Source organism: Thamnophis sirtalis, unplaced genomic scaffold, assembly GCF_051295495.1.
Source record: "Thamnophis sirtalis isolate CommonGarterSnake01/CBP01778 unplaced genomic scaffold, rThaSir2_p1.2 scaffold_13, whole genome shotgun sequence".
In the NCBI taxonomy this organism is placed as follows: domain Eukaryota; kingdom Metazoa; phylum Chordata; class Lepidosauria; order Squamata; family Natricidae; genus Thamnophis; species Thamnophis sirtalis.
In genome coordinates, this window is record NW_028261393.1 from 3164965 (window position 1) to 3184503 (window position 19539).

General features: G+C 49.3%; 1 protein-coding gene across 1 annotated transcript in view; it reads left to right on the forward strand.

The window, feature by feature from the left end:
* The window catches only part of LOC148042898 (cation channel sperm-associated auxiliary subunit gamma-like), a 51233-nt gene that overhangs the window by 10241 nt on the left and 21453 nt on the right, over positions 1 to 19539 (forward strand). The window contains exons 8-17 of the mRNA XM_087727953.1: positions 148 to 319; positions 1283 to 1420; positions 2472 to 2537; positions 3079 to 3216; positions 6534 to 6584; positions 7758 to 7887; positions 16141 to 16252; positions 16837 to 17001; positions 17886 to 18004; positions 19313 to 19526. Of these exons, the coding sequence (XP_087584079.1) occupies positions 148 to 319; positions 1283 to 1420; positions 2472 to 2537; positions 3079 to 3216; positions 6534 to 6584; positions 7758 to 7887; positions 16141 to 16252; positions 16837 to 17001; positions 17886 to 18004; positions 19313 to 19526 (1305 nt within the window). The remainder of the gene's footprint in view (positions 1 to 147; positions 320 to 1282; positions 1421 to 2471; positions 2538 to 3078; positions 3217 to 6533; positions 6585 to 7757; positions 7888 to 16140; positions 16253 to 16836; positions 17002 to 17885; positions 18005 to 19312; positions 19527 to 19539) is intronic.

Sequence of the window (19539 nt, forward strand, 5' to 3'; positions counted from 1 at the left end):
CTCACTTAACCAACATCTCGCTTAGCCACAGAGATTTCGGCCTCCTTTGTAAGTCGAGGACTACCCTGTGTATAAAGGCTGCTGCCCTTGGGGAGGGCTGTCTCCCCTCAGCTGACACAGCTTTGGCTTTTGTCTCCTCTGCTCCAGGTCGCCATTGACAGCTGCTGGATTGGCTCCCTTTCCTGCCCGCAGGCAAAATTCTCCTCCTCCATTGTAGACACCATCGCTACCGAAAGCACGCTCTTCATCCGGCAAAACCAACTGGTCTATTACTTTACAGGGCATTATTCACTTTTGCACCTAGAAACCAAAGGATCTGGTATGTGTGCCTAAAAGGAAAACCCCACAAAAATGCTCCTGTGCCTCCACCCCTATCCCACCACGATGCTCCCAGGAGCATGGCTTCACCAGGAAGGTCTATAATCCGTAGAAAAAATCAAAGCTTTATGCCAGAGTCAACTCAACCCACTGGATTCCTCACGTCCCTGCATTACTCCGTGAATTATTAAGATCCCAGAGATTGAATGATCTATAATTACACATGGAAATGTGATTCATTAGAGTAAGTCCTCTGGAATCCCACGTGTGTGTGTGTGTGCGTGTGTGTGTGTGTGTGTTGTCAATAGCCGTGATGGTGCATTTCACATGGCTTTCCAGACCTCTGTAAGCAGTTTACAGAATTGGCCTCTTGTCCCCAACAATCTGGATCCTCATTTGACCCACCTCGGAAGGATGGAAGGCTGAGTCAATCTTGATTCAGTCAGGATTGAACTCGTGGAAGTGGGCAAAGTTAGCCTGCAATTGTGTATTTTAACCACTCTTCACCATGGAAGGGAGGGAAGGAGAATGGAAGGGAGGGAGGAAGGAAGGGCAATAGCCTTTAGACTTACATACTGCTTCACAGGGCTTTCCAGCCCTCTCTAATCAGTTTACAGAGTCGGCCTATTGCCCCCCAACAATCTGGGTCCTCATTTGACCCACCTCGAAAGGATAGAAGGCTGAATTGATCTTGTGCCGGTCAGGATCGAACTCCTGGCAGTCGGCAAAGTGAGCCTGCAATACTGCATTCTAACCCGTGTGCCACCATGGCCGTTCTGCACCTTTGGGGCAATTCTTTCAATGGTGCACTCACCCATCGGCCACTGCCCTTGAGTCCATCCCCCTGACCGCCGATCCTCCTCTCCGTCTCTTTTCGAAGGTAGCCGGAAGTTGCAAGAGGTTTATGGGCAGAATGCCAGGATCTTATAACCCTCTGTTCTTTCTCCCTCTGTTGCCCCTTTAGAACTGTGGACCCGGATCTTGAACAACGTCTGCGTGAGGAAGCTGCTTCCTGTCTTTTTCCCTCACAGTAACACCGAATTCGTGATCGCCCTCAGTGGTGGTTCCCAGGAAGGGGAATTCTTCCTTATAAGCTGCAAAGGTATCAGAAGTGTGTAGGGATTCTCCGTCATCCAGGTCACGGTTGTCCCAAAGTTGCTTTTTCAGGAGGCAACTGGATTTTCTGGGTTTTGTTTCTTTTGAAGACATTTTGCTTCTCATCCCAGAAGCTTCTTTGGCTCTGACTGGATGGTGGGGAATGGGAAGGATTGATGCTCCTTGCAGACAGCTGGTCATTTGCATCCTTTTGAGAGGGTCGTTGAGGCCACTTGGAGGCTTGTCTGTGTCCTCAAGGTCAACCGAGTGGTGCTCCTGGTTCTTGTAGTCTGCAATTTCTTTCTCTGGAAATCCATTCCAAGGGTCTTCATCCCAAATTGTATAGCTAAAAGTCTGCAGAGATTCCCAGTCCTCCAGGTCATGGTTGGGCCAAAGGTGCTTTTTTCAGGAGGCAACTGTCTGCAAGGAATATACATCCTCCCATTCCCCAACATCCGGTCAGAGCTGAGAAACGTCTTCCAAAGAAAAAACAAGGAAGTCCAGGTGCCTCCTGAAAAAGCACCTTTGGGGTAGTGTATTCGACTCCAATGAGAATGAACTGGGTCCCACCTGAGAGACGCTACTCTTCCATCCTCTCGTAGAGCTAGTCCTCGGCTTATGACCACAATTGAGCCCAGCATTCCTGTGGCTGAGCGAGACGTTTGTTAAGTGAGTTTTGGCCCGTTTTTATGCCCAATTCCCTTGCCCTGGTTGTTCAATTAGTAACAAAGTTCTTAAGCCCATCTGGCCTCCCCCGTGGAATTTGCTGACCAGAAGGTCGCAAAAGGGGATCACGTGACCTTGGGACACGGTGACCCTCCTAAATACGAACCATCTGAATTTTGAACGCGAGAGCGCTGCGAGGGTTGTTAAGGGTGAAAAGCTGGTCCGAAGTCACTTTTTTCCCCCAGCGCCGTGGAAAAATGGTCGAACAGTCACTTAAGTGAACGGTTGTAAGTCGAGGACCACCACCTGTAAAATAACATTGCAGCATTTTGACAGATATGAGACCCTGCCCAGGAAAGGAAGAACTCTTTTTCTTCTGTTTTTTTTTTTAGATGGGATTGTGAAGGCGAGTGCCTCCCTAAAAGAAAAGAGGAGGACTGTATGCTTTCAAATATTCCGTAAGTCCTTTTCTATGTTGAAAAGTTGCTTTTCCTTTCCCCTCCATGTCAGCATTCCGAGTAACACACCCATTGAAAGCAGACTCCGAAGCAGGTAGATTCCTCAAAGATACATCCTGTCGACACAGCCGGTGAAAACCAACTCTCTACGTTCCCACAGTTTTCACCTCATTTTCACACACACCCCTCCCAGGTGTCACCCGTCAGATTGTCCAATGAATACAGCCAGTGAGCTCCTCCTTCACCATCCACCTATTACGATGACCTTGGTTCCCACAGGAAAACTTTCTGTTTTGACTTGTTAGCAGGGCTCTCTACTTCCCTCCCCCTCCCTTCCCTCCCTCCGGCTTCGTGTCAACTATGAGGCAGCACAAGATGGCCTCAGCCAGCTTTGATTCAGAGTTGACTCACTGGGTAGTTTCTGTAGGCTTCAGCTGCTGTGGAGATTTGGGAAAAAGGTGGATGGCACTTTGGGATGGGCGCATCCAGCACACTTCCATGCATCCCTCCAAATTTAGACCTCTCTTTTTCTTTTCTCCAGATGCTCCGTGTAACATTTCATGGGTCTCGATGATAAACCAAAACATGTTCTATTTGCTGGCGACTCACATTTCCAGAAGGAAATCTTACATTATTTCATACGACAGAGGTAATAATGCTCGTGTCCTTTTCCACGGGACTCCTTGACCACAATGGAGGGGGAAATTGCTGCCCCTGAGCAACGCATTTGTGAAGTTGAGCTTGGCCGCATTTGATGGCCTCCCTTGCCACACTTGTCAAGTGAATCACTGCACCTTAACTTAGTAACAGGCTGGTGAAGTGAATCTGGCTTCCCCTGTTCATCTTGCTTGTCAGAATATCGCAAAAGGGGATCACATAACCCCAGGATTATGACGGCTACTGTCATAATTACGAGCCATGTTACTTTTGATCACGTGACCACAGGGAGTCTGTAAAAGTCGTAAGGGTGAGAAGGAAGTGTCATAAATCACTTCTTTCAGTGCCGTTATAACTTCAGATGGGCACTAAACGAACTGTTGTTAAGTCGGGGACTTACCTTATTTTCTCTATGTAAATATGTTTTATTTTCATTTTCATTTCATACAGTCACATGTATACTGTGCATAACCGGGGCCATATAACATTGAGCGATAAACACAGCCATTCTTGTCGACAATACCCCCCAAAATACAAAGCATAATCTCTCCTGGCTCTTAGCATTTGGGGTGGTATTTCTTTCAAGACAATCAAGTCCTGTCCGCCAATTTGAAGCCTGGTATTATAAGACTCTTGTAGTATCATGTTTCTGAACTCTCTTGTAGCAAAGTATATAATTACATCTCGGGGGAGTTGCTTCTGTTTTGCCACCCAAGAGTAAACGCGATAAATTTTTTCGATCTGCCAGTCAAAGTTGGACCCCAGTCTTTCCACCAGACGGTTACAAGCCTCTGAAAAAATCTGCTTCAAGTTCTCCTGTTTGTCTTCGCGCAGCCCCCTGACTCTTAATGCAAGCTCCATCTGTCTGTACTGTATCATAACAATTTGTTTTTCAGCGTTTTCAACTCTTTGTTGCAGCACTTCAGTTTTGGAAGTCAAATTAGTGTTGGCTTCATCAAGAACCTCTAGCTTATCTTCCATTCCAGAAACATATTCTGTCAATACAGTTACAAGTCCCAGCATATCATCATTTGTTTTGGCAATCTTAGTATCAAGCTTCTCATATAAGCCTGCTTTAAGTTTCTTTATCTCCTCTCTGAATTCTCTGAAGGTTTAAAAAAAAAGTTCTTTCGTTAGCAAATCTCCAGTAGGGGGCATAGAGGGTGGAAGCTGCGACTTTGTGCCAAGTGTGTGAGATGTACTCCTAAGAAGAGGTTTCCCCAGATTTAATTTTGATGCCATTATATCTTTTCTTCAAACAATTATTCAACAATTATTCAAACTCTACTGGCCCGCTGTGTAGCTTACGAGGAAAGAAAGTATTAACTCCCCCCTTTATTTGTTCTTAGAGGTTTTTCAAAAGGTTTCAGAAAAGGACATTGTAACAAAGCAGGTTTCAAAAGATTAGCATTGTAACAAAACAGTTCAGCATATTCATCTCTGTTTGGAATGTCTCTATATTAACAAGGAGTCTTTTAAAACTTTTAAAAGTTGATAAGAAAAAAATCTTGTAAGCTCTTCAGAGAAGTGAAACTAATTAGTAAGAGACTGCTGGCTGGCTGTTCCTTTGATCTTTTTTATCACTGTTCTTTGCCGGATAGTTAGGAATGTGGCACAATCGCCATTTTAGGAGCTTATTTTTTAAGAAAAAAAAACCCCGTGCACGAAGGAAGCTCTTTTAAAAATGAAGCTAGGATTTTTTTTTTTTAAAGGCAGATAAGGTTCTCAGATACGGACTCTGCTTGTATTAATCTCAAATAAATATATCAAAAATTGTCCTAAGTGGAGGATCCTTACTTTGCGCCGTAATAAATACAGCCGGGGTTTCTGGCACAGAGATGTGATTCAGCCTTCGGTTGGCCCCCCCTTCCATTCGCAGCAAAAAAAAAAGCTGCAAACTTCAAAGAAAAGCTCTTACCAGCTGGATCTCTCTCTCACTCTTCTTTGCCTGAAGAATGAGGTATCTACCAGGTATTTAGGCAGATAACGCGACCAGAAACCTGGGGGCAGCTCGTTAAGCTGCCGCCTACAGCAAGGTCCCGCCCCGGAAGCCCCTTATTTTCTGAGTATAAGATGCAGCTTTTTCTTCCCTAAAAGAGGGTGAAAATTTGGGTGTGACTTATACACTGAATGTAGCCCCATACACTCACCGGCCCCAACCCTTTGGCCTCTGCCTCCCAGCAATTTACCTCCTTGCAGAAAATGGGGCTTGGGGATGCTGCAATAGGCTATGGCAATCCCTGCAGCCTGAAACAGCTGATGGTCGGGAGCCTCCTGCTGAAATTGAAAGTGAAACTTGCTGTTTGCTCCTCAAGGCAAATTGCTGGGAGGCAGAGGCAGATTTTTTTTTCTTGTCATATCAGGCTGTTTGCTGTTTGCTTCAAGGAGGTAAGTCAATAACTATAAATGCCTATAGAGTATAGAATGTTTAAATTATTACACTTATTCTTTAAAGACTGCTTTATTATTGTTTTAGACAGCTTAACAAAATGAAGAAGCTTTTTAAAATAAACGCTTGGTCTAAAGAGGCCCAGTGCTATTGTATCTTCTTTTAAATACCAGTTTTAACGGCATCTGTACAAGTATAGTCTGAAATGTTGACACCACAAACAGTGTATGTTGTCTGTACTGTTTGCTGTTTGTTGCAAGGAGGCAAATTGCTGGGAGGCAGAGGCAGATATTTTTCCATTGGTTTCCTCCCCAAAAGCTAGGTGCGTCTTATACTCCAAAATACGGCACCTGTACAATGCAGGATTAGTTGGAACCATTTCAAAGCTCTTGGAAACAGATGGATTTACCTGAGGACTAGGTGGTCTGATACCAGCATGGTCAATGCTACTGTAAGCTATCTTTGCCAGTTCCCTAGTGTAGGGAGAAAAATGTTACATGCTGGCTGTTGAACTGTGACTCTAAAGCAGTGGTGTCAAACTTGATTTCATTGAGGGCTGCATCAGGGTTGTGTTTGACCTTGGGGGGACATGGCGTGGCCAGGGGGGGGATGTGGCCAGCTTGACATCACTCGCGTCGTGGGTTCCTGTGGTGGCCTGAGCACTCTACCAGCATAAACGGGCTCCCGAGCTTCGTTTTCAGCTGTGGCAGCCCCCTTGCAACCCTCTGCCAGTAAAACGGAGCTCGGTAGAGATGCACACAACCCTCTGGAGCTCCATTTTTGCTAGCAGAGGCACCGCAGGCCGGTCCTTTGCTGGTTTCAGGGCATCCCTGCGGGCCAGATCTAAGCACCCTGTAGGCCGGATCCGGCTTCCGGGCCTTGAGTTTGACACCCCTGCTTTCAATTGTTTGTGTTCACACACTCACCTTTGTTTCCTTTTCCGTTTCCAGAGCAGGAACATTTTGAACAACTATATGAAATCCCTACCCGTGTCCCTGAGGGTAAGAAGCACACACTTCCCTGGTTTATGAAACTCACCTGGTCCTTGGGAGGGGGAGGGGGATGCCCAACCAAGTCTAAACATCTGGCTGCCTCTGTGACAAAACAGCATGATACTCATTTATCATACTGTCATGCCGCCCGACTCTCAATAACTTTGGGCAGCTCAGAAGAATGAAAGGCAACACAAACAAGAGGGTGATGAGAAAAAACTCTTTCACAAGAAAGAAAGAAAAACAACAGAGCGGGAGAAGAAGAAGGGAGGGGGCGTCTCCCTCCCCTTTTCAATGGCCTGGGAGAAGAACCAGGACTTCACTGCTTTTCCAGACAATAGCAGAATGGAGGCCAACCGGCTCTTAGGGGGAAACGTTGTTCCAGAGGGAAGGGGTTGCAACAGAAAAGGTGGGTGTTGCTTAATGCAGGGCTTCCCAACTTTGGCAACTTTAGGACGCATGGATTCAACTCCCAGAATTCCTCTGCCAGCCGTGCTGTTAGCCTGTTTGTCTGAGTTTTGTAACAGCAAACAACAGCCTCATCAAGGGTCACCATCAAGACACTGTCAGGGCAAACCATTAGTATGTAAAAAAGAGAGCAAACCACACTTCCTCCTTGCACTGATGATACTTAGTTGGGTGATGGAAATGTCTGCAAGAAAACAGCCAAGCTCAGAGAGCACTAAGGACCTTATTCTCCTCCTCCTCTTCTTGTTCTTCTCTCCTCCTCCTCCTCCTCCTCCTCCTCCTCCTCCTCCTCCTCCTCCTCCTCCTCCTCCTCCTCCTCCTCCTCCTCCAAACCCCACTCCCTTCCAGCACTGCTATTGTTGCCCAGTTGGGTGATGAAATGTCTGCAAGAAAACAGCCAAGCTCAGAGGGCTCTAAGAACATTCCCCCTCCACCCCAAGTTCTCTCCAATTGGTAATTTATCCTTGCTCCTTTCTACCTTGTGTTTCTGCTGAGTCTGTTGTTCAGGAGCTGTCCTATCCTCTGAATTTCAGGGGGACTTGAGGTTCAGAACGGCAGCCTTCAAAGAAAGGATGGTCCTCAGATAAACGGGGGCACAAAACAAAGGAAGAAGAGATGCTTCTTCCCTCCTTCTCTCCCTTCCTCTCTTTTGTAGTCTTCCTGCAGCTGCCACTGAAACCTTTTCTTTTGACAGTTCTCTTTTCTTCTCCACAGCCTCTGATAAAGGGTTTGTGATGCTCCTGGGCACCGAAGAATACATAAATAAAACTCTGATCCCGCGAGGCCTGGCTTACAACCCCTTCAGCAAGGCTTTTTATGTTTGGGGGAACGTGATCTTTGTAAGGTAAGCGAGTCCTTCCCAGGCTGAACTGCCATAGAGTCCAAAGGGGTCATTTAGCCAAGTAAAACAAACAGGAATAAAAAATGAGAAGGACGAGGCAGCTTAGTCTCTCCAACACAGTCCTTTCAGCAGCTCCCAGAAGGTTCCACACCCATTGGCACGATTCAAGCATAGAGAAAACCTCCAGGTGACCTCAGAGACTCTCAGAGAGAGCGCTAAGGACCAGAGGACTGCAAGGAATTTAAATCCTTTCATCCCACACCATTTCAGTCAGAACTGAAGAAGCTGCTTAGACGAGAAGAGGAACGTCTTCCAGGAGAAACAAAGAAAGCCCAGTTGCCTTTTGAAAAAGCCCCTTTGGGACGAGGACAAGACATTTCAGTTATTTATTCATCAGACTTTACCCGAGCTTTATTACTTTTGTTACAAATAACACAAAGCGGCAAACATACCTCATATTTCGTCCTCCTGTTTTTCCCTGAGAGGTGATTGGGCTGAGAGAGAGCGTTTGGCTCAGTGATGGGATTCAATTTTTTTTTACTACCGGTTCTGTGGGCTTGGCTTGATGAGTGTGGCTTGGTGGGCGTGGCAGGGGAAGGATACTGTAAAATCTCCATTCTCCTGTGCGCTGCTTTGGGAAGCCAAGCATGGGTTAACTTTGACCATTAGCCTAGAGACTGAGTTATGTAAATGTTGACTACGCCTCCTCTGACTGGATGGGTCAGTTTTTTAACTCAGTCCAGCCTGACGTATATCAATTCTCTCTCTAGTATAATTGACAAATTACTCAGGATTCCAGGATTCAGCTTTACTTTTCTGGAGAAGGAAATGGCGATTAGTAAGCGATCTTTCAGCAGGGAGTGGAGAGACGACAGTTCGCTGTCAGTCACGGCACTCGCCGCGCTGCTCTGCCTCCGGGGCTCTAGCAGCCGGGGTTTCGATGGCACTGTCCGAGCCGCCCATCGGCATTGCAGCCACAATCGGGAGTTGGTTCACCGCTTCCGCAGCTGTCCGCAGGCACTTGGGGAGTTGGTTCGTCGCTCCGTGCGGTTTGCCTAGGAAATGACCCGCCCTGATTGCCGTGGTCTCATTCCCAGGAGCTTTTTGTTGGATCGGCCTGCTGAACTTGCCGCGAGTTTGCCGCGGCACGGACGGAGCCGCTGCGCAGCTGAAGGCGATGGAAAGTCAAGCCTCGCATTTGAATGTCCGGCCTGAATTTCCGCCACCATTTTGGATGGCTTATTTTTACACGCGCGGGATGGCTACAAGGGGCGTGTCCTCACTTTCGCGCCTAATTGCCATGCTGCGTCAACAGCTCTCCCCTTCACACTCTCTTTTGCTTGGTCGCCTTACTGTGAGGAGGTTCTTCGCTGCAGCTCGGCTGAGTCCCACATGCAGTTAGCGAACGGAGCGAGATTAGATCTGATTGGTGATCTTAAGCCTTTGTGTTGGTGGAGGTTGAACCTTTTCATTTCGCCTATTGTTATCATGGCTGATTTATCAATTACCGGAGGTACTGTAGAGCCCATTAATGCCCCTCAGCCCCCTAGTAAGGCTGAAGCCACTCCAAGGGCCAGTAGAGCCACTACCAGGGCCTCTTCCCAAAAGCCCCGGGCTACATCTTCGGCTCCAGATAGAGCCTATAAACGCAAGGATAAGTCTAAATCATCGGACAAGCCTTCTGGAACGGCTAGTGGCTCTACCCCTGTGCTAGTCCCTCAGCGGATCTCTCCCGCTCCCCCCTTGCGTGTTTCTGGGAATCAGGATTGGTCCCCTGATCTTCCTTTGCCCCCAATTCCAATGTTAGGGGAGGGGGGATTGGGGCCCCAATTGCCCCCAAGCCTTTCGGAAGTAAGCCTGGCCTCGGCCCACGCACCCCCACATGCTGGGCCTTCAGCCACCTTTACACCTACTGCTGCGGGCCTGAGGCCTGCGGAGGCCCAGGACACCCCCCCCCCGAGTTGTACCAAATGATCTCTGCAGCGATTTCCAAGGGGGTGGATGCAGAGCTACATCGCAGGGTTCAGGCTCCCAGGCCTGCTGCTGCCGCTGCTGTGGCTGAGCCTCCAGATTTACCTAATATTCAGGCAGACCCGCCTTCATCTCTCCCCTCTGTCTATAGCGAGGATTCAGCCTTGTTGGAAGAAGGGGAAATATTAGATGTTGATTTTTCAGACGAAGAAGGGATGGCTCAAGACCAGTCTACTTCTTCTGGTTTATTCTGGCCTACATTATTTAAATCTCTGTTGTATAAGGCAAAACCCACCACTAACATGGGTGGGGCTTCCCCACAGGACAGCACTGCAGTCGGTCTAGATGCAACAGAATGTTTATTTGCTGAACAGGTTTCAGAACAGGAAATCATCCCATTCCCTAAATTATGTCTCGATATTGTTCAAAAGCAGTGGGCGCAGCCGACTGCGGTTACCCCACCCAGCAATGGGGATAAGAAATTATACACTTCCACTTCAGAATTGGAGGGCATCCTCCAATTTCCCACAATGGACCCTCCTATTGCCGCCCTTGCATCACCAGCCTTGATTCCATCGGAGATTTCTGAAGGGTTGAAAGCGGAGGACCGTAAGGCTGAGTTGGTCATCCGGAAAACTCATCAGGCTGCAGCCTGGGCCTTACGTGCTGCTACCGCGGCGTCCTTCTTTAATAGAACATCCTTGGTCTGGCTCAGACAACTGCAGGGTAGGCTTGGCCCGGAGGACATGCGTCTTCACCAAGATATTATTACCAAGCTGATGGTAGCCTTGGAATTCTCGGCGGACACTACTCTGAATGCAGCAAAATTCGCATCCAGAGCCGTGGTTTCCAATGTGGCATCCCGGCGATTGCTATGGCTCCGCCATTGGCAACTGGACGTTCACTCCAAATGGCAGCTGGCTTCCACCTCATTCAAGGGCGGAGCCTTGTCTGGCCCAGCTCTTGACCAAATTCTCATTGAAACTAGGGAAAAGCGTAAGGTGCTTCCATCCACCGGCAGGGGCACCGACAGGAGGCAACATCCTTATAATAGGCGCCAGCCCTTTCGTGCAAGGGACTCGTGGTTCACTACCGCCATATACACCCCCCAGTATAACAGACCCTTTACCCAACCTCAGGACAGGGGTCAGGATCGTACGGGAGCCAGAGATAGGGGTCGCCAACAGCACCAGGCACAACCTCAGGTGAGGCAGCCATTTAGTGGAGCCAGCAACCGGTCCTTTCGGAGGTACCGGTGACTCACAAGGGGAGGGCCTATCAGCGGGCGTCTCCTGGACTTCGCTCACCAGTGAGCAGAGACCACATCCGACGCTTGGGCCCTCCAGGTAGTGAGGTTGGGCCTCACTCTAGAATTTCTCTCCATTCCTCCGGGGCGATTCATCAAGTGCCCTGTACCCAGGTGCCAAGTGAAGAGGCATCTGATGGACGCCAAAATACAACATCTCTTATCCATCAATGCCATAGAGCAGGTTCCAAAGGGACAGGAAGGGCTAGGCTTCTACTCCATCTTATTCCTAGTGCCCAAGAGTTTGGAGGGATGGCGGGCCATTCTAGATTTGAAAAGGCTCAATCTGTACATAAAGTATCAAAGGTTCAAGATGCAATGGTTTATGGTTGGTTTATGGTTTATTAAACTTGTATGCCGCCCTATTCCCGGGGGGACTCAGGGCGGCTACCAAATTCATAGGGAAGGGGGTAATACAAAAAAACAAACAAGACAAAGCAATTACAAAAAACAGATCAAAAGCATCTTGGCATCCATCCACCAGGGCGACATGATGACATCAGTCGACATCAAGGAAGCGTACCTCCATGTGCCCATACATCCGGCACACCGGAGGTTTCTACGCTTCCATTTTGCTGGGTGCCATTTCCAGTATCGGGCCCTGCCCTTCGGCCTATCATCGGCCCCCAGGACATTCACCAAACTCCTGGTGGTCATAGCGGCATCCCTTCGTTCAGTGCCCATTTGAGTGAATTGCTATTTAGACGACATCTTGGTCCTGTCCTCATCACGACACCAGGCCCTCCAAGATATTCGCTTCACAATGGACACTCTCCAACATCACGGATTCGTCCTGAATCTCCCCAAGAGCCACCTGCAGCCGACCACGTCACTGCTCCACCTGGGGACCTTCATCAATTCTGCAACGTGCGAGATGTTCCTATCCCAAGAAAGACGACAGAGCATTCAACACCTGGTGAGTCAGGTTTCAACTCAGAGACTGTTACCACTGGCAACTCTATCTCAGCTACTCGGGAAAATGATTTCCTGTATAGATGTTCCCTGGGCCCAGTCCCATGCTCCACCATTTCAATGGTTCCTGCTCCCCTTCCAGAGAGCCCACACCAGCCATTCCCAAATCAAGGTTCGTCTTCCACCCAAGCCACTCAGATCCCTCGGATGGTGGACCTCCTCCAAACTCCTCAGGGGGAGCCCGTTCAAGGAACCGGACCGCATTCAGATCACTAGGGACGCCAGCCTCTTCGGGTGGGGAGCCCATGCCCTGGACCGAGTTGCTCAGGGCCGCTGTCGGAGCAGGAACTGAGAAACAGTATCAATTGGCTGGAGCTTCGGGCCATCCACCTAGCCCTCCACGAGTTCCGGGACATAGTGTCAAACAACCACATACTAGTCCGGACCGACAATGTTTTTAGAGTTTTAGAGTTTTATTAGTATTTGTAGGCCGCCCTTTTCCCTGAGGGGACTCAGGGCGGCTCACACAAAACCGGGAAGGGGGAATACAGACATTAAGATAGAAATATATAATAAAATAGTAGGCAACATACATTCATCATTCGGGAGGGGTAACTATCCTTATCCCCAGGCCTGACGGGCGAGCCAGTTCTTCAAGGCTATGCGGAAGGCTTGGACGGTGGAGAGGGTACGAATCTCCACGGGGAGCTCGTTCCAAAGGGTCGGGGCTACTGCTGAGAAGGCCCTCCTCCTTGTAGTTGCCAGCCGACACTGGCTGGCCGATGGGATACGGAGGAGGCCTAATCTATGGGATCTTATTGGTCGCAGGGATGTAATTGGCAGAAGGCGGTCTCTCAAGTATCCAGATCCACTGCCATGTAGGGCTTTATGGGTGACTAATAGCACCTTGAAGCGCATCCGGAGATCGACAGGTAGCCAGCGCAGCTCGCGGAGGATAGGTGTTATGCGGGTGAATCGAGGTGCACCCGCAATCACTCGCGCGGCTGCGTTCTGCACTAGCTGAAGTCGCCGGATGCTCTTCAAGGGCAGCCCCATGTAGAGCACATTGCAGTATTCCAGCCTAGAGGTCACAAGGGCCCGAGTGACTGTTGTGAGAGCCTCCCGATTCAGGTAGGGTCGCAACTGGCGCACCAGGCGAACCTGGGCGAATGCCCCCCTGGTCACAGCCGCTAAGTGGTGGTCAAATGACAGCTGCGGATCCAGGAGGACTCCCAAGTTGCGAACCCTCTCTGAGGGGTATAAAATTTGACCCCCCAGTGGCTTCCAAGGCGCACGTCAACCGCCAGGGGGGCACACACTCCAGATCCCTGATGATGGAAGCGGAGAAACTGCACCACTGGGCGGAGGGTCGACTCTTGTCAATTTGGGCAGAGCATATCTCGGGCGTTTCCAACACACAGGCGGACTGGCTGAGCAGGGCCACCGTGGACCAGGCGGAGTGGTGTCTCCACCCCACCCTCTTTCAAGAGCTCTCTCGCCGGCTCGGCCAGCCCGAGGTGGATCTCTTTGCTCAGCCTCACAATTCTCAACTTCCCTGGTTCTACACCAGGTACCAGACCCCCGGGGTGGAGGGCGTGGATGCTCTCCGCAGCCCGTGCCCGGACAGCCTGCTCTATGCATTTCCACCTCTCTCGATCCTTCTGCTGGTCATTCAAAAGATACTGGCGGAGCAAGCGGAGGTATTACTGGTCGCCCCAATGTGGTCCCGGCGCCCTTGGTACATCGATCTCGTTCATCTCTCGGTGTCACGTCCGTGGAGGATTCCGGACGACCAGATCCAGCTCACCCAGGGGGCTTTCATCCACCCGAACCCCCAGTTGCCACAATTAGCCGTGTGGCACATGAGCAGACTATTCTTACTGGACTACACTACTCCAGCAAGGTAATTGACACTACTCAAGCAGCCCGTCGTCCATCCACTACTCGGATTTACGAGGCCACCTGGCAGGCCTTCTGCAGGTGGTGCCGCCGTACTGGGGCTGACCCTCTCAAAGCTTCGGTGCCTCAAGTGTTAGACTTTTTACAAAAGGGACTTGCCAAGGGTTTGGCTCCTAACACTCTTCGTAGACAGGTCGCGGCCTTGTCTACCGTGATTGGCGGTGGTCAGGGCTGCCCACTGACTCAACACGCACGGGTCAAATCATTTCTGAAGGGGGCAGCTAACATCAGACCTCAGACCGTGCACCGTTACCCTACTTTGGACTTGTCACTGGTACTCAGAGCTCTCACGGCCACACCTTTCAAGCCCATCCAATCAATCAGCCTCCGTCTGTTGACTCTTAAGACAATGTTTTTGGTGGCCATTATATCGGCCAGGAGGATGTCGGAGCTGGCAGCGCTTTCTGTTCGCGCAGACCTCTGTATATTCCATCCCAACAGGGTTGTGCTCTGTCTGGACCCGGCATTCCTTCCAAAGGTCAACACCTTGTTTCACAGGGCGCAGTTGCTCATCCTTCCGGATTTTTGTCCCCGCCCTTCCCATCCGCAGGAGCACCAGTAGCATCACCTGGATGTTCGCAGGACTCTTCGGCGCTACGTGAAACACACGGCGTCGTTCAGGAGGTCAGAAGCACTTTTTGTATCATTCCAGCCTTCCTCCATGGGGAAGGTGTCTTCCCATACCATTGGCCGTTGATTAAAGGCATGCATCGCCCTTGCTTACGACAGCCAGTCCCGACCACTTCCCAGGCGCATCACTCCTCATTCCACCAGGAGTGCGGCTACCACAGCCGTCTGAGCTACGCAAGCCTCAGTGGAGAAGATTTGCAGGGCCGCTACCTGGTCGTCGCCATTTATAAGACACTACAAGGTTGACATGTATGCCTCGGCCGAGGCCTCCTTTGGGCGGCGAGTGTTGCAGCGGGTACTCTCTTCTCCTGAGTGCCCTGACCAGCCTAGTTCCTGCCCTGGAACTTAATTGCTTTGGCATGTCCCATGCTTGGATTCCCCAAGCAGCGCACAGGACAACGACCGTTGACTTACCTGAACGGTCCTTCTATGTGCGCTGTGAATGGAATCCAAACCCGCCCGCGGCTTCGGCTGGCCAGGGCTATCTCACAACTCTGACTTAATGTTTGACTTTACTCTGACTTGATGACTTTATTCTGGACGTGACTGTTGATACATCTTTCTTGGCTACGGCCATCAGTGACATCGCTACACATCTTAGCGGCTGACTTCGTACAAAACTGACCCATCCAGTCAGAGGAGGCGTGGTCAACATTTACATAACTCAGTCTCTAGGCTAATGGACAAAGTTAACCCATGCTTGGATTCCCCTTGCAGCGCACATAGAAGGACCGTTCAGGTAAGTCAACGGTCATTCCCTCCCCACTCCAGGGGAAGATAACTGCAAAATCCCCATTCCCTCCACCCTCCCCAGGGGAAGATATACTGCAAAATCCCCATTCCCTCCCCACTCCAGGGAAAGGATACTATAAAATCTCCATTCCCTCCCCACTCCAGGGGAAGGATACTGCAAAATCCCCATTCCCTCCACCCTCCCCAGGGGAAGATATACTGCAAAATCCCCATTCCCTCCCCACTCCAGGGAAAGGATACTATAAAATCTCCATTCCCTCCCCACTCCAGGGGAAGGATACTGCAAAATCTCCATTCCCTCCACCCTCCCCAGGGGAAGATATACTGCAAAATCCCCATTCCCTCCCCACTCCAGGGAAAGGATACTATAAAATCTCCATTCCCTCCCCACTCCAGGGGAAGGATACTGCAAAATCTCCATTCCCTCCACCCTCCCCAGGGGAAAATGACTGCAAAATCTCCATTCCCTCCCCACTCCAGGGAAAGGATACTGTAAAAAAAAAAGTTGGCGTTTACATCAAAGGCAGGACTAGAAGTCACCGACTCCTAGTGATTGACCCAAAGTCCCCCAGGCGACTGTCATCTCTAAGGCCAGACAAGAACTGGAACTAGAACTCCCAGGCTCCTAATTTCTAGGCCTTAATCAAACTGGCTCTCCAAATTGAAGTGGGCCCACTACTCAACCTAACAACAGCATTTTTCTCTTTTCTTGCTTTGCTTTCCAGCCACGATATGGTGAATTTCATCTACCTTTCCAATTTCCCGAGTGCTTCTCCCATCAAGGATTTTGTCCTCTCTTTTACTGGGCCTTTTGCCGTTATGACAGAGTCAGAGGAGGTAACGCCTTTATATTCCTCAGGAATCCAAGGGATAAGAAAGGCTGTGGGAAGCGAGTGATCCCTGTCCATTTTCCCTACTTTCTGTTGTACTCTTCAGAGGTAGTCCTCGACTTACAACAGTTCATTTAGTGACCGTTCAAAGTGACAACGGCCCTGAAAAGTTTGGACAACCATTTGTCTGAAGTGGTGTAGGGTTTCCTGCCTAAGCAGGGGTTGGACTGGAAGACCTCCATGGTCCTTTCTAACTCTGGTGTTCTATTCCATTTCTATTCCTATTGTATTGTATTTTATATTCTATTGTCTATTCTATATCTTCTCTATGCTCTATATTCTATTCTATATATTCTATATTCTATTTTATATTCTAGTGTCTATTCTATATCTTCTCTATTCTATGCTCTATTATATTCTATATATTCTATATTCTATTTTATATATTCTACATATTATTTTATTCTATATATTCTATTCTATTCTATTTCATTCCACCCCATCCCCTATCCTGCCCAACCCTACCTGCATGCTATGTAGTTTTGCACGAAACAAGCCCCCCCTTTCTCCCCCTCCTTCTTCTCATCGCAGTTGTGGGTGTCGAGAGAAAACAGCATCAACTTTAAAAAGGTTTTCCCTTCAGATTCCTGGCATAAGTTGAGTGCTCTCCAAAGGATGAGAGGGGCCTTAAGATATTCCACAATATCTGAAGATGCCATCACCAGCATGTACTACGATCCAACTGGCTTGCAAGCGGTGGGTGAGATGGGCCAAGGGAGCTCCATGGATGTTTCATGGAAGCAAAGGGGTCTGGCAAGATCCTTATGGATTTGAACAAGGATCTTGAGGGATTTGCTTATTTATTTATTTGCATTCTATTGCCTATCTCATGGATGGGACACCGCGCAGCTTGCTACCCTACCTGTTTATTATCACAGGTAGTCCTCGACTTATGACCGCAATGGAGCCCCAAATTTCTCTTGTGAAACCAGAGATTTGTTAAGCGAGTTGTGCCCCATTTTACGACCTTCCTTGCCACGGTTGTTAAAAGTTAGTAGCCCTGTTGTTAAGTGAATCAGGGTTCCCCATTGACTTGGCTCGTCACAAGATCGTGACCTATGACCCTGGCATCCTGTCATAAATATGAGTCGGTTGCCAAACATCTGGGGGGAAAAAACACCTTGCCATGAGAGAAATATAAGAAGTTGGTGAACACAGTTGGGATACCAATTTCTGTTGCTAAGCAAGGCAGTTGTTAAGCGAGCCGCACCTGATTTTACGACCCTTTGCCATGATTGTTAAGCAGATCACTGAGTTGTTCACTAAGCCACACAAGTCGGCTGGGAAAGCCACAAGTGGCGATCATGTGGACCCTGTGTTGTAAATATATGTGACGGCTAACCCCCCAAATTTTGATCATGTGACCGTGGGGAATGATGTGACGGTCCTTAAGTGCGAGGACCGATCCTAAGCCCCTCTCTGCAGTCCCATTGTAATTTAGAATGGTTGCTCAACAACAACAAAAAAAAGCTCTTAAGCCAAGTAATGGCAGAAGTGAGGTGAAGATCATGAGGTCACCTTTGCATCTGTTATTTGTTAAATCACGGGTCCATTTTTCTCGGCTTTTTCCTTTTGGGCAGCTGATTTATGTGAAGGATGAGCGTGGCACAGAAAAATTCATGAAGAGGAATTTCCCTGTAGATACTGTCGTGGCCTACGATCTCTTGATCAGCACACGTCACAAAAAGATGACCGTCGAGTGAGTAGACCACCAACGGCTCTGCGTTTCCCCAGTGTCCGCTAGGTCGTAGTGTCTTGTCAATGGAAGGGAGAAGAAAGGCTTCCCTTCAATCCTGGCCTGGCTACCGGTTCTGTGGGCGTGGCTTTGTGGATGTGGCAGGGGAAGGTTACTGCAAAATACCCCTTTTCCTCCCGATCAGCTGGGACTCGGGAGGCAGAGAATAGAAGGGGGTGGGGCCAGCCAGAGGTGGCATTTACTGGTTCTAAGAACTACTCAAAATTTCTGCTACTGGTTCTCCAGAACTCGTCAGAACCTGCTGAATACCACCTCTGCTGGCTTATCTTTCTTTGACCGCTTCTTGATCTCCTCCCTCCATTTGCCCTTCTCAACAAGTTCAGTTGGATATTCGATTTCATCTAGAGCGGGCCACGTGCCCCCCCCCCCTTGAGAAATCAGGGCCTTCCTCAGAAAAACATATGAGGGAAGTCAGTGAATGGGGGTTGAGTGTGGTAATAGATCTTCTTCTTCATCCCATTGCATTTGGGTCCCTTCGGTGTTAAAGTGGTAGCTGGTATCTCCAGCTCGAGGTGAAGGGAGGGAGGTGTGAAGAGGGAATTGAGTTTAGAATCCTTGCAGGCTAGAAAGCGGTGCAGGCTTGACTTCGCCTGGAGTTCCTGAAGCCGGCCGTTCCCAAGCGAATGCTATCAGTCTGGTGTCAGTCTTGTAAATAGGCATTGCAGCTTTGATCAACTCAAGGTGTGGGCCTGGTTCCTTGTTCCTAGGGAGGAAATGAGGATGCCCAGTATTCTACTTATAGGGTTTCTTTGACCTTGGGTGGGCCTGAGGGAGAGCAGGATGGGCTCAAGGTCACCGAGCTGGCTTTCGGGCCTAAGTCAGCACTAGAACTCGCTGTCTCCTGGTGAGTGGCCTAAAACCACCCAGATGGTTTTCATGGCAAAGGCAGAACTTGAACTCACTGTCTCCTGGTGATTGGCCTAACATTACCCAGCCTTTTATGGCAAAGACTGGACTAGACCCACAGGTGAACATCCAGCCCATTCAGGTGCAGAGTTCAAGCTAATTACTCTATTATGTTCTGCCTATAATACAGGAATTCTCCAGATTGGCAGCCTTCTCGTGGGAACAAAGAGATAAAGCCCCAAGGAACTCCCTTAGGTTGGGCTCAGCTCTAGTACTTTTGTGGTTTCCCAGTGACTCTAGACTAGCTGCACACTTGATCCCTCCTCCTTCTCTCTGCCAGTCCCACAATAGCAATCCCGTTAGGAAGGCCTGCAAAACGGGGGATCCTGTGTTCTCTGTTCCCAGCGAGAAAGACTACATCCGATTCACCCATCTCTGCCCCTTCGCTACATTGCGTATTGTGGATCTGCCGCAGCCACAGCGCATCTCCCGAGTGGAGTATTACTGGGCTACACCCCCAGATGTCATGGAGAAATCCGGATTCCATGAGGCTAAGTCGCTCAACGTCTACCAGGGCCTGGTCTACCAGTTGCTTCAGCTGCATTCATCGTATCACAGAGTAAGGACCGGTT